Source organism: Sinohyriopsis cumingii, chromosome 16 (genome assembly GCF_028554795.1).
Source record: "Sinohyriopsis cumingii isolate HCF-2022 chromosome 16, ASM2855479v2, whole genome shotgun sequence".
Taxonomy (NCBI): Eukaryota; Metazoa; Mollusca; class Bivalvia; order Unionida; family Unionidae; genus Sinohyriopsis; species Sinohyriopsis cumingii.
Window position 1 is genome coordinate 37,143,681 of NC_142976.1, and position 16,540 is coordinate 37,160,220.

The 16,540-nt window shown below is 33.7% G+C and overlaps 1 protein-coding gene across 3 annotated transcripts in view; it reads left to right on the plus strand.

Annotated features, from left to right (window-relative positions):
- The window catches only part of LOC149780218 (uncharacterized), a 146,412-nt gene that overhangs the window by 77,664 nt on the left and 52,208 nt on the right, over positions 1-16,540 (plus strand). For all 3 annotated transcript variants that reach the window (XM_089936978.1, XM_089936980.1, XM_089936979.1), the window contains exons 21-24: positions 2,890-3,039; positions 7,295-7,438; positions 9,805-9,996; positions 16,133-16,228. In XM_089936978.1, the coding sequence (XP_089793104.1) occupies positions 2,890-3,039; positions 7,295-7,438; positions 9,805-9,996; positions 16,133-16,228 (582 nt within the window). The remainder of the gene's footprint in view (positions 1-2,889; positions 3,040-7,294; positions 7,439-9,804; positions 9,997-16,132; positions 16,229-16,540) is intronic.

The following is a 16,540-nucleotide window of genomic DNA, read 5'->3' on the forward strand; positions in this document are numbered from 1 at the left end:
ATTAAGCAAAATTTTCAGGGAAGTTTAGTACCATCCAGTCTTAGATGAGTGCCAAGATAAATGCAATATTTATATTGCCTTTGAACCCTGCCCCCAGAAACTATTGAAAGCATCAACGACTGTAACTAATTAAGAATATATTCCACTGTGCAATGAATTTTAAAGACAGAAGTTTGGTATATTTTTCTTTTTTTATTTAATATATGTGTGGTTGTGCTTATGTGAGTGGGGGCACATGGGTGTCATAATGCTGCTGGACAGTGTTGCTAAAAGTGTACCACATTTAGTTTGCAGGTATATTATATGCTTTAAAAAAATATGTTATTTGCTCTTTCTTGTTTTTAATCAAATTAAAATTTGGAAAAGAGTTTGCATGAAAAGATAACTTTTTCACAGTTGGATACATTTTAATTCACATAATACATTGACCTCTTTTGGGGACCTCAAAACACTCTTTTAGTCCCCCCGAAACTGCAACAGTATCTGAAAATATTGTGGGTAAGGTGCTGCAGCAGTAAAGAGGTCTTTTATATGATCTGACTGAGGCTTTATTTTGCCTGTTTCCTGCCAAACATGGAAGAGCTTCATTAGTTACAGATTTTGTTGGTTATCTTCCAAGTTGATAACTTTTAATAGATGCTGTGCAACTGGAAAACATTGCTGTAGTAAACACTTTGTTTAGTCTCATTTTATATTTTGGGGGAATCATCATTGCAAATAAGCTTACTGACATTTTACATGTAATTTTATTAGGTAAATTTTTTTTCAGCAGTTGCCTAATCATAACTTGCCATATATACTTGATTGTAAGTGAACTAAACTTTAAGTTGATCCCCATCCCACCGATTTAGGGATACAAAAAACCAAAATTTCTTTGACCCTCCTACAAGTTGGGGTATATTTTGCAAGTCAGATATGTCGGAGGGGTCACTAATCATGAATGAGTTAGAGTTGCACTTTGGAAAAATAATCAAGCCAAACTGGATGGATGATAGATAGAATTATATCATTGAGTGGAATATGTCACAAATAAATTGACAACATACAATTTGTTCTGATACGTTAAGATCCTTAATGCATGACATTTTAACTTCATTTATATGATAAATACATGAATTCAATTACAAGTCACATGCTGGTAAAGAAATAGTTCAGATTCACAATATCCCATAATGTTCATTCCATGCATCTTACGAATAAATAATGAAAGTTAAGTCCCCATTTGTGATTCATAATATCCTATAAATGTCACTTTCTGTTGTCAACTTTTACAAAGTCCAAGAATTCATCCTCATTGTCTGATAAAGTTCTGAAATCTTCCATGACTGTCAAGTCATTGTAACTGTTGTCAGACTCTGTTTTCTTGACATCACTGTAATATGCAGGTGCTTATGTAGAGACTGAGCTTTGGCATGGTAAGTAACACTTTGATCATACAGTCTGTGAAATCTAATAAAGGATGCAACTGAACAAGTGTCAATTGTGTGGCAAGATCAAAGGTTGTTCAGATAAACACCCTCTGTGAATTGGCACTGAGCAGATATCAAACTTTCTCAATCAATCTAATGGACTGTCAACTTTAAAACAATGTGAGTGCTCCATTTATGTGCACTAGCAAAACAAATTGGGAAATATTACATGGGAATTAAATCTAACTTATGGAAAAGGAAAATACAAATTAAATTGAAACTTTTAGTGCATCAGAAAGTGTTTATAAATACAAATATAGGCTGTTTGGACTTGCATGAAAATGGAAGCAATATACTTATTAGTAAACATGCACAATAAACAGCACTGATAGACACTTCACTTTGTGATGGGTATTTTATTTTCTTGAAATATTTTCAAATTATTAAAATTCAAATATTGTGTAATGAATACCTTGATGAAATAGATAAACACAGTGCATACCATCTACACATTTCTGAATGGGAATAGTGACATGAAAGCTTATAAATATTTGAATTTGAAGTATTTTTGTATACTTGAAACATCTAGAATTTCCAACATTTACCCCTTTATTTATTTTAGTTTTTTTTATCAAATGTTGACTTACAAACAAGTATATATGGGTAATAAGTTATGTCAGTTCATTATTAATGAGATACTGTTCATCCAATTAACTGGACTTGTTACCTGTACAGATCTAGTAAAGATATTTTCCATCCAGTTTCTATAAAACTTTGTAAATGGGTTTGTATCATCAAGATAATGGATGGCTACACTTATGAGACTTGCTTATGAATTGTGCCACTATCTTAAGAACAAAGTTTTATCAGGATGTATTAAAAATAAATAAAATCAACATGATATAAAGTTTGGGAGATAGTTTGTCTTGATTGTGTTCTTACAAGACTATGTAACTGTTGTTAGTTAAGTGATTAATTGTCAGTTATGTAAGCTGGTTGAGTAATATCAGGCCTACCCTGGTCTCCGGGGGCCTCGAGTGGCCAAGTGGTCTAAAGCGCTCACCATTCCGGATCACTGCCATCTCACCTCTGTCTGCGTGGGTTCAAGTCCAAGACTTGGCTATCGTGGGTGCATGGGAAAGCTTGTCAGTTGCTTTTTGTGGGTCAGTGGTTCTTCCCTGGGTTTTCCAGGGTTCTTCCTCCACCAATTATACTGGCTGCCATGTATTGCCTATCTTGTGCTGATAAATGGCGTTAAACCCTAGAACACAAAAAAAACAACAGGTCTCCTGTTCTGAAGCAGTCATCTGTAAAAAGGGTAGCTAAGTAAATTGATATTTTAGTAGATCTTGACAGATTTTTGCACAGAAAAGTTCAGCTACAATGCATTATTAAAAGAATTAGTGTCATTATTGCCATTTTTATATAGATGCTTTGTCTTTCGATCTCTTGTCATACAACCTAATTTCTATTTCATAAGGATCCAGGGAATCTAGATCATCCCAAAGACAACAGGTAATCACACCTGCGATTTCACTCAGACAAGAACCAGGCCCCATGGGAAGATTGCTTGTTCCTCACAATCTCTTCATGAAGCCAAATGAAAGCTCAAGTCCTCCTGTTAATTCAAGTAAGTTTCTGTCCTTTGAATAAAGTTTTTTCCTCTCTTCATCTCAACTTTCCTGTATAATACAAATGTTTCAAGCAGATGATGATTTGGACAAATTAACTAAAGATGTGACATTTTTTATATTGTGCTTTCAGACTAAAAGCTAGAGCTTGCAAAAATGGCCAGCATTTGTACTATGTTGGATCATTTATAATACACTGCTGTCTGCAAACAGAATTGGCACATATCTTCTGTCACTTAATGTTTGACAGATCTTGGTTTATGCTGTGTATCTGTGTAGACCATGATTTGCCGATGCACTTTATGCCATCAGATCTGGATCTGTTGCTGCTTGCACTGAAATGTCTAGCAGATTGTTGTTTGTGATGTGTATCTGTGTAGACCATGATTTGCCGATGCAGTTTATGCGAGCAGATCTGGATCTGTTGCTGCTTGCACTGAAATATCTAGCAGATTGTTGTTTATGATGTGTAGCTGTGTAGACATTGATTTGCTAGTGCAGTATGTGTCAGCAGATCAGGGTCTATTGTTGTTTGCACTGAAATGTATGGCAGATTGTTGTTTGTGATGTGTAACTGTGTAGACATCGATTTGCTAGTGCAGTATGTGTCAGCAGATCAGGGTCTATTGTCTGGCAAATTGTTTGTGATATGTGACTGTGTAGACATTGATTTGCTAGTGCAGTATGTGTCAGAAGATAAGGGTCTATTACTACTCACACTTCATTTTCTGGCAGATTGTTCTTTGTGGTGTATAACTGTGTTGACATCCATTTGCTAGTGCAGTATATGTCAGAAGCTCAGGGTCTGTTACTACTCACACTTCACTGACTGGCAGATTATTGTTTGTGATGTGTAACTGTAACATCGATTTGCTAGTGCAGTATGTGTCAGCAGATCAGGGTCTGTTGTTGTTTGCACTGGAATGTCTGGCAGATTGTTGTTTGTGATGTGTAGCTGTGTAGACATTGATTTGCTGGTGCAGTATGTGTCAGCAGATCAGGGTCTACACTACTTTCTTATATCTGGCAGGTCATGATTTATGCTGTGTAAGTGCAAATCATGATCTGGTCTATGCTGCTTGCATTATCCTCAAGTAAATATGCTTACATATGATTGTCATTCAATGTTGTCTCATGGTATTGGACATTTGCATATAATGTCATTTCCTATTGTCTCATGGTATTGGACATTTTACATATTATATCATTCACTATTGTCACCTGGTATTGGACATTTTACATATAATGTCATTCACTATTGTCTCATGGTATTAGACATTTTACATATTATATCATTCACTATTGTCACAATGTATTGGACATTTTCATATAATGTCCTTCACTATTGTCTCATGGTATTGGACATTTTACATATTATATCATTCACTATTGTCACAATGTATTGGACATTTTCATATAATGTCATTCACTATTGTCTCATGGTATTGGACATTTTACATATTATATCATTCACTATTGTCACAATGTATTGGACATTTTCATATGATGTCCTTCACTATTGTCTCATGGATTTGGACATTTTACATATTATATCATTCACTATTGTCACAATGTATTGGACATTTTCATATAATGTCCTTCACTATTGTCTCATGGTATTGGACATTTTACATATAATGTCCTTCACTATAGTCTTATGGTATTGGACATTTTACATATTATATCTTTTACTATTGTCCCATGGTATTGGACATTTTACATATGTCATTCACTATTGTCTCATGGTATTGGACATTTTACATATAATGTCATTCACTATAGTCTTATGGTATTGGACATTTTACATATTATATCTTTTACTATTGTCCCATGGTATTGGACATTTTACATATAATGTCATTCACTATTGTCTCATGGTATTGGACATTTTACATATAATGTCATTCACTATTGTCACAATGTATTGGACATTTTCATATAATGTCCTTCATTATTGTCTCATGGTATTGGACATTTTACATATAATGTCCTTCACTATAGTCTTATGGTATTGGACATTTTACATATTATATCTTTTACTATTGTCCCATGGTATTGGACATTTTACATATAATGTTATTCACTATTGTCTCATATTATTGGACATTTAAATATAATGTCATTCACTATTGTCACAATGTATTGGACATTTTCATATAATGTCCTTCACTATTGTCTCATGGTATTTGGACATTTTACATATAATGTCCTTCAGTATAGTCTTATGGTATTGGACATTTTACATATTATATCTTTTACTATTGTCCCATGGTATTGGACATTTTACATATAATGTCATTCACTATTGTCTCATGGTATTGGACATTTTACATATTATATCTTTTACTATTGTCCCATGGTATTGGACATTTTACATATAATGTCATTCACTATTGTCACAATGTATTGGACATTTTCATATAATGCCCTTCACTATTGTCTCATGGTATTGGACATTTTACATATAATGTCCTTCACTATAGTCTTATGGTATTGGACATTTTACATGTTTTATCTTTTACCATTGTCCCATGGTATTGGACATTTTACATATAATGTCATTCACTATTGTCTCATGGTATTGGACATTTTACATATAATGTCATTCACTATTGTCTCATGGTATTGGACATTTTACATATAATGTCATTCACTATTGTCACAATGTATTGGACATTTTCATATAATGTCCTTCACTATTGTTTCATGGTATTGGACATTTTACATATAATGTCATTCACTATTGTCTCAAGATATTGGACATTTTACATATAATGTAATTCACTATTATCTCTTGGCATTGGACATTTTGTATATAATTCATTCACCTGAATTATTTATTGATATTGGACCGTTTACATATAATTATCATTCACTGTAATTATCTCTTGGTATTGGACATTTAAAGGATAATGAACATGTGAAATATTGAAGTATTGAGCTTCTTAAAAGATTGGTAATTTGACATAACTAAGGGTCTAAGTAATGCAGTGTCACAAAAAATGTATGTTTTTACATAGCTAAGAGTCCAAGATCACTACAAATGGAAAGGTTGGTATGCATCTGCTTGGGCTACTCCTAAGTTGAATACCTATCTCCAAGTAAGGATCATTACACAGAAAGTATGAGAAAGTACTCTGCCACCAGTTGCGTATGAAGTAATAGCTGAAAGAATATTAAAAAATTCATCAGATTTAACAGATTGAAGATCATGGACATATTTATTAAATGTGCCGTGTAACTGGTTATGTTGGTGAGTGAACTTTTTCAGGATGATATGATTATTGAGTTCACATCAGTTTTCAGCAACAAAAAGTCTGTACAGTCTGTTTATGGCAGATCATAAATAGGTAAAGATTTCCAAAGGTCACATATACTTTTCATTCACTTTCTAATTTTCTTTTTTGGGACTTTTGTTTGTTATTATAGTTGTATTTCAAAAAATCATTTAGGTTATTTAATACACGACTGAAGATGCACCCATGTAATTTTATGTCCAATTTCTTGTGGTGCTACAGTACATCTAGCTGCAGAGTGATGTCATATTGACAGCTTAACGCAATAATCATGTCAATTTGAGCACTTAGCATTGATTGCAGAGTGATGTCATATTTACGGTGTAACGTAATAATCATGTCAGTTTGAGCACTTAGCATTGATTTACAAATGTGGACTACTGTTTATACTCACAAGTCAAATCCAACCACAGACAACATAGCTTCTTTTCTGCCTTCCCATAATGTGTCGGACACATTCTCTTGAACCACAGTTAATCCTTTATGGCTTGGTTACCATCTTGGGTAAATGGTTTTTAAAATTACCAACTATTGTAGCTCTAATTTGTTGTTGTTGTTGTTGTTGTTGTTGTGGGGTTTAACACCATTTTTCAGCACACGATAGGCTGTGCATGGCGGCCAGTATTAATGGTGGAGGAAGAATCCTGGAAAACCCTGGGAAGAACCACCGACCCACGAGAAGCTACTGGCAAGCTTTCTCACATACCCACATTGGCTGAATCCTAGACTCGAACCCACGCAGACAGAGGTGAGCTCTAATTTGTAACACTGATTTAGTGTATGACTTCTGTTGTGTTTTCATTTTGCTGATATAAGGTTAAACCTCTATAAGCAGATATTGCATTCTTGTAACAAATACAGCAGTTAATAACTACTGTCAGTGGTGTCATTGAATTATTATATCCACATTTGATTTTGCTGTGTCCAGAGTTTTCATTATTTGGCTTCCATTGTCCAGTTTACAGTCAAGGAGCTCTCAAACATCCTCGAGTGATGCCAGCTCCGAACAAGGCCCCTACAAGCTTCACAGGAGTCCTTGATCAAGTAGGACCTAAACAATTACCAGTTAGACCGCAGACCCAAAGGACCCAGTTTATCACAGGTGTACCCAAAATTCCATCTGTCATTGACATTTTTGTTTTAAAGCCATTCATTACATTCCAGGATCTCTCTCTCCCACACATACTATATTTATGAATTTATAATTTAAAAAATTACATCCAAATTCATTGTTTATTTTTCAAAACGTTTATGTGCATGTCCATGTTGATGGCTTGGGACATACTTGTAGTAAACAATTTATTCTATACTTGTATGATTTCTGTCAGAAAATATATTATGTAATGGTAATTAAAGTTTCAGCTACACATTTTTATAAATTTTATCATGAAAAATTTGATAAATTGGAAAGTCTTTCCACACGAACATCTGCAAGCCAGTGAATAATAAAAGTCACTTTTATGTGAAAATATTGAATAACCTGATGATTTTTATCATTATTCCTCTATTGTTAGAAATGGGGAAAAAAATTGTTAGTAGACATCAGTTTTTTTTAATCTGAGATTTGTGAGCCATTACCTAAATGTTAGGATTGAACATGAACATGAAAGAGATTTACTTAATGTTTTATCACATTGGTAAATGAACTTTCATGGAAAAACTATTAGACAAATTATGGCTAAGTTGTACACAATTATTCAACATGCAGGTGTTGAATGATAGCTAAAGGATATTTCTAAATTATTTGGTCAAAAAGTACAAAATAAAAACATTTATTTTCATGCTTTAGTTGCATTTAACCATCAACCCATGATTCAAAATCACAGATTATGTATTAGCTTTTTTTATTTAAACAACTACCATTGCTTGCCAGTCTTTGGTACTTTAGGTGATAAAAACTACTGCCTTTGTTTACCTGACTTCGGCATATTGGACAATAAAAAAATTATAATTCAGCTAATTTTATCTGATACACTACACAAATCAAATAAGTAACCAATTAAATAGCAGTATTAATATGTCAAATACTGTAGCCAATTAAATAGTAGTATTAATATATCAAATACTGTAACCAATTAAATAGCCATATTAATGTCAAATACTGTAGCCAGTTAAATAGTAGTATTAATATGTTAAATACTGTAACCAATTAAATAGTAGTATTAATATATCAAATACTGTAACCAATTAAATAGCAGTATTAATATGTCAGATACTGTAACCAATTAAATAGTATTAAGATGTCAAATACTGTAGCCAATTAAATAGCAGTATTGATGTCAAATACTGTAACCAATTAAATACTATTAAGATGTCAAATACTGTAGCCAATTAAATAGTAGTATTAATATATCAAATACTGTAGCCAATTAAATAGTAGTATTAATATGTCAAATACTGCAACCAGTTAAATAGTAGTATTAATATATCAAATACTGTAACCAATTAAATAGCAGTATTAATATGTCAAATACTGTAGTCATTTAAATAGTAGTATTAATATATCAAATACTGTAACCAATTAAATAGTAGTATTAATATATCAAATACTGTAACCAATTAAATAGCAGTATTAATATATCAAATACTGTAACCAGTTAAATAGTATTAATATGAAAGAAAGGAATATCATAACAAAGCCTTTGGAATATTTAGTAAATAGGTATTTTTTGAGAGAAATTAAACTCAGTGCTCTAAAAGAGAAACATTTAATCTAAGAATATAATAAACAGTCTTTGCTATGTGTGTTTTATCAGATTGATATGATTACATCTTACTGTTTCACTTATAAGTATCTGATAATTGATGGGTCCACATTAAGATGATCTTGGATGATTTTAAAACAATCTAGCAATTTTCATGGAGGTATTGGCCTTCAATAAACCATTGTTAATGTAAAAATTAAGACCATAGTATATTAGCATAAGTAATGTAAAAATTAAGACCATGGTGTATTAGCATAAGTAATGTAAAAATTAAGACCATAGTGTATTAGAATAAGTAATGTAAAAATTAAGACCATAGTGTATTAGCATAAGTAATGTAAAAATTAAGACCATAGTGTATTAGCATAAGTAATGTAAAAATTAAGACCATAGTGTATTAGCATAAGTAATGTAAAAATTAAGACCATAGTGTATTAGCATAAGTAATGTAAAAATTAAGACCATAGTGTATTAGCATAAGTAATGTAAAAATTAAGACCATAGTGTATTAGCATAAGAAATGTAAAAATTAAGACCATAGTGTATTAGCATAAGTAATGTAAAAATTAAGACCATAGTGTATTAGCATAAGTAATGTAAAAATTAAGACCATAGTGTATTAGCATAAGTAATGTAAAAATTAAGACCATAGTGTATTAGCATAAGTAATGTAAAAATTGAGAATGCTGGAGCTTAGGTTATTTCAAGTGGGAGTGTATGCATAAGTGGTGACGGTATGTCATCTCTAGCTGACTTGTTCCAGGGATGAGAGAAGTAAATGGAATACAGCTTGAAAATATTACTCCACCCTCAGAGGAAGAAGAGGAAGAAGAAGATGAGGAGGAAGATGATGAGGAAGATGAAGACAGTGATGATGAAGAAGAGGAGGATGAGGAAGAAGACCAAGGCTTTGGGCCACAATATAACATGCCAACTGAAACAAAGAAAAGTGTAGGTCAGTATACAAGATATATATCTGACAAAGGCAGAAACTCATGGTTTTATTTCCTAATTGTTTGATTAATGTACATTATGTAGCATAAATTTCCTAATTGCTTGATTAATATACATTATGTAGCATACATTCCAAATTGTTTGATCAATATAGATTATGTAGCATACATTTCCAAATTGTTTGATTAATATACATTATGTAGCATACATTTCCTTAAACAAAATGGAGAGGAGTCAGTATGATGAGGTGTAGAAGTTCAGAGAATTGTGATGCATGAGTACTCCAGCAAATTAATTTAAAGTTGTGCGCATGAAATGTACTCAGTATACAACTTTATTCAGCCATTAACCTTTAAGATGCTTATAGAAATGGTAGAAATATTGTAGCTCTTGTCACAACATGTATTTGTTCATGTATGTTTACACACTGATTTCTGTGGCATGACATGATTTGATGTTAAACTAAATTTGATTCCCACAGTGGGCCCTGTAACAAGCATTTTATCATAGTTTGAACCTTACATCAAGAAAGTTTTACAAATGCGTGTTTTTAATACGGGCTTCCTAGTAGACCCAAAATGGCTGATTCCCAGCGTTGTTCATTCTTAGATGACAGTTTAGTTTTGTTAATACTGGCTGATCATAGTAATGATGGTAATTTATTTTTAAAGTTAGGCACTTTATCAGATGGGAAAGTGTTAATGAAGATATCAGTGAGTAATTTTAATTTAAACAAATGGCATTAAATATGAATCTGAGGTGCATGCTGGATGGACAAAAACAGCATGCTGGTCAATCCCTCATTTCAACAGTATTTCAAAATTTAATCTAGAAATGACAGACAAACAAGCCAAATTAAAATACAGGCAATTTAAAGTAGAGTGCATTTTTCGTTTCTTTTCTCGTCACTATCAATGTGGGATAAGAATAATAATAATAATGAGGACTTTGTATAGCGCCTAATCTTTAGAAGCTCTAAGTGCTTTACAACAGTAGACAACACCTATAACATAAAAAAAACATAATGATATTATTACAAAAAACAAACACAATGAAATTAAAAAACATAATCAACATGCTGAAAATACTAAAACTAGGGAACATTATTAGGTCTTTCAGTTTGTTCTTGCAGTCGAAATAAGTGAGTTTTGAGAGCACTCTTCGATGTGATCACTATGTCTTTGTGTCTAAGTTCAGTGGGCAATTCATTCCACGTTGCTGGACCATGGTATGCAAAAGAACGTTGTCCATATGACTTTGTTTTCATAGTGGGAGTAATGAGTATACGATTGTCAGAAGAGGAGCATAAGTATCTTGCTGGTGTGTACACATGGGTGAGGTCGGATAGGTATGTTGGACTGGAGTCTGTCAGTGAAACGTAGCACAGAGAACAAATTTTGTATTTGATTCTGGATCGAATGGATAGCCAGTATAGGGTACAGAGCAGCAGAGAGGTCTGTTCTGATTGTGGTACTCTAAGTACGATCCGAGCAGCTGTGTTTTGAAGTTTCTGAAGTAGATATTGAGATGAACCAGACAGAATTGAGTTACAATAGTCCAGTCTTGAAAGTACTAATGAACATACAAGTGTTTTAGTGGCATCAACTGAAAGATATTTGCGAATGGAGCTGATGCGTCTCAGCTGAAGATATGCAGCATTGCATATGTTCATGAGATGTTGGTGCACCATGAGAGTACTGTCCAGAGTGACACCTAGGTTTCATACCGACTGTGTGAATTTAATGTTGGAGGTACTGATATTTATTGTTTGAGTTAAAGGATGTGACTGAGAAAGTCTTTGTATTGTGATCAGAATGCCCTCAGTTTTATCATCATTCATCTGCAGCTTATTTCATGTCATCCATGATTTCACATCAGAAATGCACCCTTCTACACCTTGGATGGTAGCATCAACTTCAGTTGGGTGGCTAGATTTGTATATTTGGGTGTCATCAGCGTACAGTTGGTGAGACACTGGATGATGGTCTATGACACTTGAGAGCGACTCAGTGTACAGAATGAAGAGAACAGGTCCAAGAACAGACCCCTGTGGAACACCACAGCATAGATCAACTGGTCTGGAGTGTATTCCATTTGCAGAAACAATTTGTGTCCTGTTGACCAAGTAGGACTTGAACCACAGTAAGGGTGTATCATGAATGCCAAATACATGCTGGAGACAGTGAAGTAATATATCATGGTCTATTTTGTCAAATGCTGCAGACAAATCAAGGAGGGTGAGGACTGTAATCTTTCTACTATCCAAAGCAGAGAGAATGTCATTAACTACTTTTAAAAGAGTAGTTTCAGTACTGTGGCAAGGGCAATATGCAGATTGTACATGGCTAAAAAGTCTTTGAATTCAGATGAGATACAAGCTGGGATAGAACAACCTTTTCTAAGATTTTGTATATGAATGGGAGATGAGAAACTGGGCAGTAGTTCTTTAAATTGTTATGGTTGAGTGTTGGTTTCTTCAGCAGAGGCTTTACAATGGCAATTTTGAAAAATGATGGGAATTCCCCGGATGAGAGAGAGGTATTAATAACATCAGTTAGCGAAGGCAATACTGGATCTAAGCACTCAAGCAGCAGTGATGTTGGAATTGGATCAAGTTCACATGACTTTAGTGCACTCTTCCTCACGATTGTATGTACTAAATCCATAGAGGCAGGTTCAAATGCTGCTAATGGTTGCCGTTGAAATTCTGTATCACAACTGTATGGTGACAATGAGTCAATTGAAATTGTATTGTCAAGCTTATCTCTAATGGTTTGTACTTTGTCACGGATGAAATTTGCAAAAGGTTCGGAAGGTCAACTAGAGAGAAGGTAGTTGGAAGTGGTGTTAATTTGTTCCTTGACATTAGCTTGTTAGTAATCTCGAAGAGCTCTTTGCAGCTGGAACTTTCCATGATCTTAGTACTGTAGTGGGCTGATTTCGCTGCATGGTCCATGTTTGTGACGTCCTTCTTAGCGGCTTCATAGATTTGCTTATGAATAGTGAGTCTGGTGGAAAGCCAAAGCCTCTCAGCTTTACGGCAGTCTCTTTTGGCAGTACGAAGCTGGTCCCTAACACTGCGCTAAAAAACCATATAGCCCTAGCATAAAGGTTACAATAAATCTAATAAATAAGTCTCAAAAAATGAAATTAAGAAGTAAAGATATTTATTTGATCAAAATACCTGTTTGAACAAGTAGACAATGGCATTAATAGGCTCAAAATCCTAATAAGTCATTATGGCATAATAGTAGAGAGTTAATTCAAGAAAGTTGGGCATCGGCAGAGCTTATGTTAGTGAAAAATCTTGTTTTGGAGCAGAAGTATCAGGACAATACCAGTCAGCTATGAAAGGAGGTTCTTAGTACAGAACAGTATTCATACACATATAAGGAACAGATTGAGATCAGAAACAGTGAACAGATTAATGTTTATACAACTAGTCAATAAGGGTCTTACAGAGTGGATCAGGAATAAAGAAAGATGTATATTGAAGTGTTATGTAACTATTGAACCTCCTTCCCCCACTTAATTTATGTGACAAGGGGGGATATCCCCCATTATCAAAAAATCCTTGGAAGCTCGGCAAGTTTTTTAGTAAGTGCATTGTTCTGTCTTGAAAACTGAATTTAAATATGTGGGCATGGATCAGATATATTCAGTCGTACGTGTAACCCCTTCAAGCTGATAAAGTAGGACACTTTTTTTGCGTCTTTTTTTATGTCTCCACTGTGACAGCAGATGGAAGCATATTGTTTTACTGATGTCCATGGATCAGTTGCAGATCCATTTTAGCATGGTAGTAAAAAATATCTTCTTTTGCTGCTCTCCTTGCATCTGTCACATCCATTGTAACATGGATATTAAAACTGTCAAACTTCTTTTGATGCTGTCCATGCATCTGTCATAGATCCATTGTAGCACTATTGCAAAACTGATCAACTTGGAGCCATATTTTCCACACTTAATCCTGGTCATGAACATGCCAGTATGTTGCAATTAACTATTAAGTTGTTATTTCTTATAGAATGTCTATGTTTTATGCAGCCTTTTTTGTTAAATGTGTGTTTTCATCTGTTACTGTTTCATGGAACAGGTTTTGCTGTTTGTAATGGCATCGTTTTTCTCAGCATTCTGTGTTACTGAGCACGAGTTGGTAACATTCCTGTTTGCTACACTCAGATTGGGGAACCTTGGTTGTCCCCATTAAGTATGTTTGTGTAAACATTCAAGTTTCTTCAGTGTAATATTTATGATGAGAAAACTCAGTTGTTTTTAAAGTGCATATGAAATAGTGGTGTATTTGAAAACTTAGTCTGATGAAGCTTGTCAAGTAAATGTATGGTAATGAATTAAAATCAGTATTGTTGTATGTAAATGTATGGTAATGAATTAAAGTCATTATTGTTGTATGTAAATTAAATTGTAATAAATGTAACTATCAGAAAAATAAGAGAGAAAAGTAATACTAAGTTATTCTTTATTTATTTAAAACATACCTAGCATACATTTTTTCTTTCTTTACTTTAATCTCTTCTGACTTTTTTCAAGACTTTATTTTGCAGAAATATCAACACCAACAACATTTGCATATTTCTACACTCATTTCATCTCAAACCAGTATCAAGCAAACCCAGAATATATTATGACTGGAAGAAACCTCTCGACCATTCGTAACACTGTTATATATTACCATCTGTACACACTGATTACCATTGCACAGATCTCTTACAGATCTATGTCTGTGTTGTTTGTTCTGTTGATTATTCCCAATAAACTGCATTGACCCCGATTAACCACTGCATTATGCAATGGTAGATCTGGGACTGTGCAGTTGGCATATGGACTCAACTCATAGGCAGGTGTGATTTTGGATTTTTAATGAAGCTTTAACAATTTTTTAGTCATATTGCTACATTGTCTGCACTGTGGTAGTTGATAATGATATCTAGCACTGTGGCATCATACCACAGACATGTAGTATGATTCCCACCCTGTCACATTATCCTGACACCAGGCTGACCAGCTAGTTAGCATATTGTAATTACTATAGACCACATTGATAGCAGTTAGGATGGTGTCAGTTTATTTTATGTGCTACAGACCACATGGCATCACAGTAAATTATGTACTAGGCAGTTTATTTTATGTGCTACAGACTACATGGCATGACAGTAAATTTTGTGCTAGGTAGCTTATTTTATGTGCAATAGATCACATGGCAGGCAGTTAGGATGGTGCCAGTAAGTTCATTTTATGAGAAAATTATACAATAGAAGTGCTAAATATTTGTCTGCACTGAAAACAGTACGATTTAGAGAGAAAAACAGATGGAGTATACTTCCCAAATGTGAGAAGGCTGATAGGGATTGTTCATGAATTGAAAATGCACAAAATTTATTGGTATTTTTAAGCCCTCTATAAGAGTGTGCTGATCTGACAGAAGTAGTAATTGATGATTAATGTTTTTCAACTCTAGGTCTTAAAAAATGTAACAGAAAGAAATGAAACTGACAAGTTTAATAAAATCTACAAATAATTTATTTCTCATAGTTACAAAGTGAAAATTTTAAGAGAAACAGTATTGTGAATTAAATCCCAAATAATCCTGAATGTCTTATCACAAGCCCAAAATTATGGAATGTTCTGAATGAATTCCATTCATCTTGAAGGTCTTGATATATCACAGTGATATGATCCAGAATGGCTTTGAATGAGTTATATTTATCCCTAAGTGGTATTTTAGTCCCAAAACTCAATGAGCACTTTGCAATTCCAGTGAGCAATGTTTTCAAGTAAACAGCTTGTTTACTTCTTGAGACCATGACAAAAATCAGGTAGGCATAACTCTAATCCTCAATTATGGACATATAAATTCGGCACACAATATAGATATACATAACAAATGAGATTTAACTCTCATCATTCTCTACAAGGAGAGATCATTCTAGTCTGACTTCTTCATAATCAAGCAGATTATTTTGGTGTTTAAAACAAGTGAAAATATGTGGTGCATGCCTGCTTTAGGTTGTAAGGCTGGATTGTGTGGTAGTTGATGTACTCCTAACATATTATACATATAGTAAATTGGCTGCATGTTTTATTTGAGTCTTATTTCAATATTTTATCAATTGTAGATTTTGGCTCAAGCAGGCCAGTATTTGGAGCAGCAACTTTTCCAGGCTTTGTACCTGAGGCTGGTGATGGCACCAAAGCAAAACAAACAAGAGCAGGTCAGTGTAAAATAAAACTTGTCCAAAACAAACAAGAGCCGGTCAGTGTAAAATAAAACTTGTCCAAAACAAACAAGAGCAGGTCAGTGTAAAAAAAAACTTGTCCAAAACAAGAGTTTCATAATTTTATAGCAGATGTCTGGCAAGTGCTATTTTTCAGGCTTTAATCACTTTATTATCCCTGTCAGAACATTCACGCCTTCATGGCATACTGATTAAATCTGCAGACATCTATTTATTTATTCACATCTTGTGATATATTACACAATCTGTAAGTGGTCATTGATAACTTTTGCATATCTTCTGTTAATG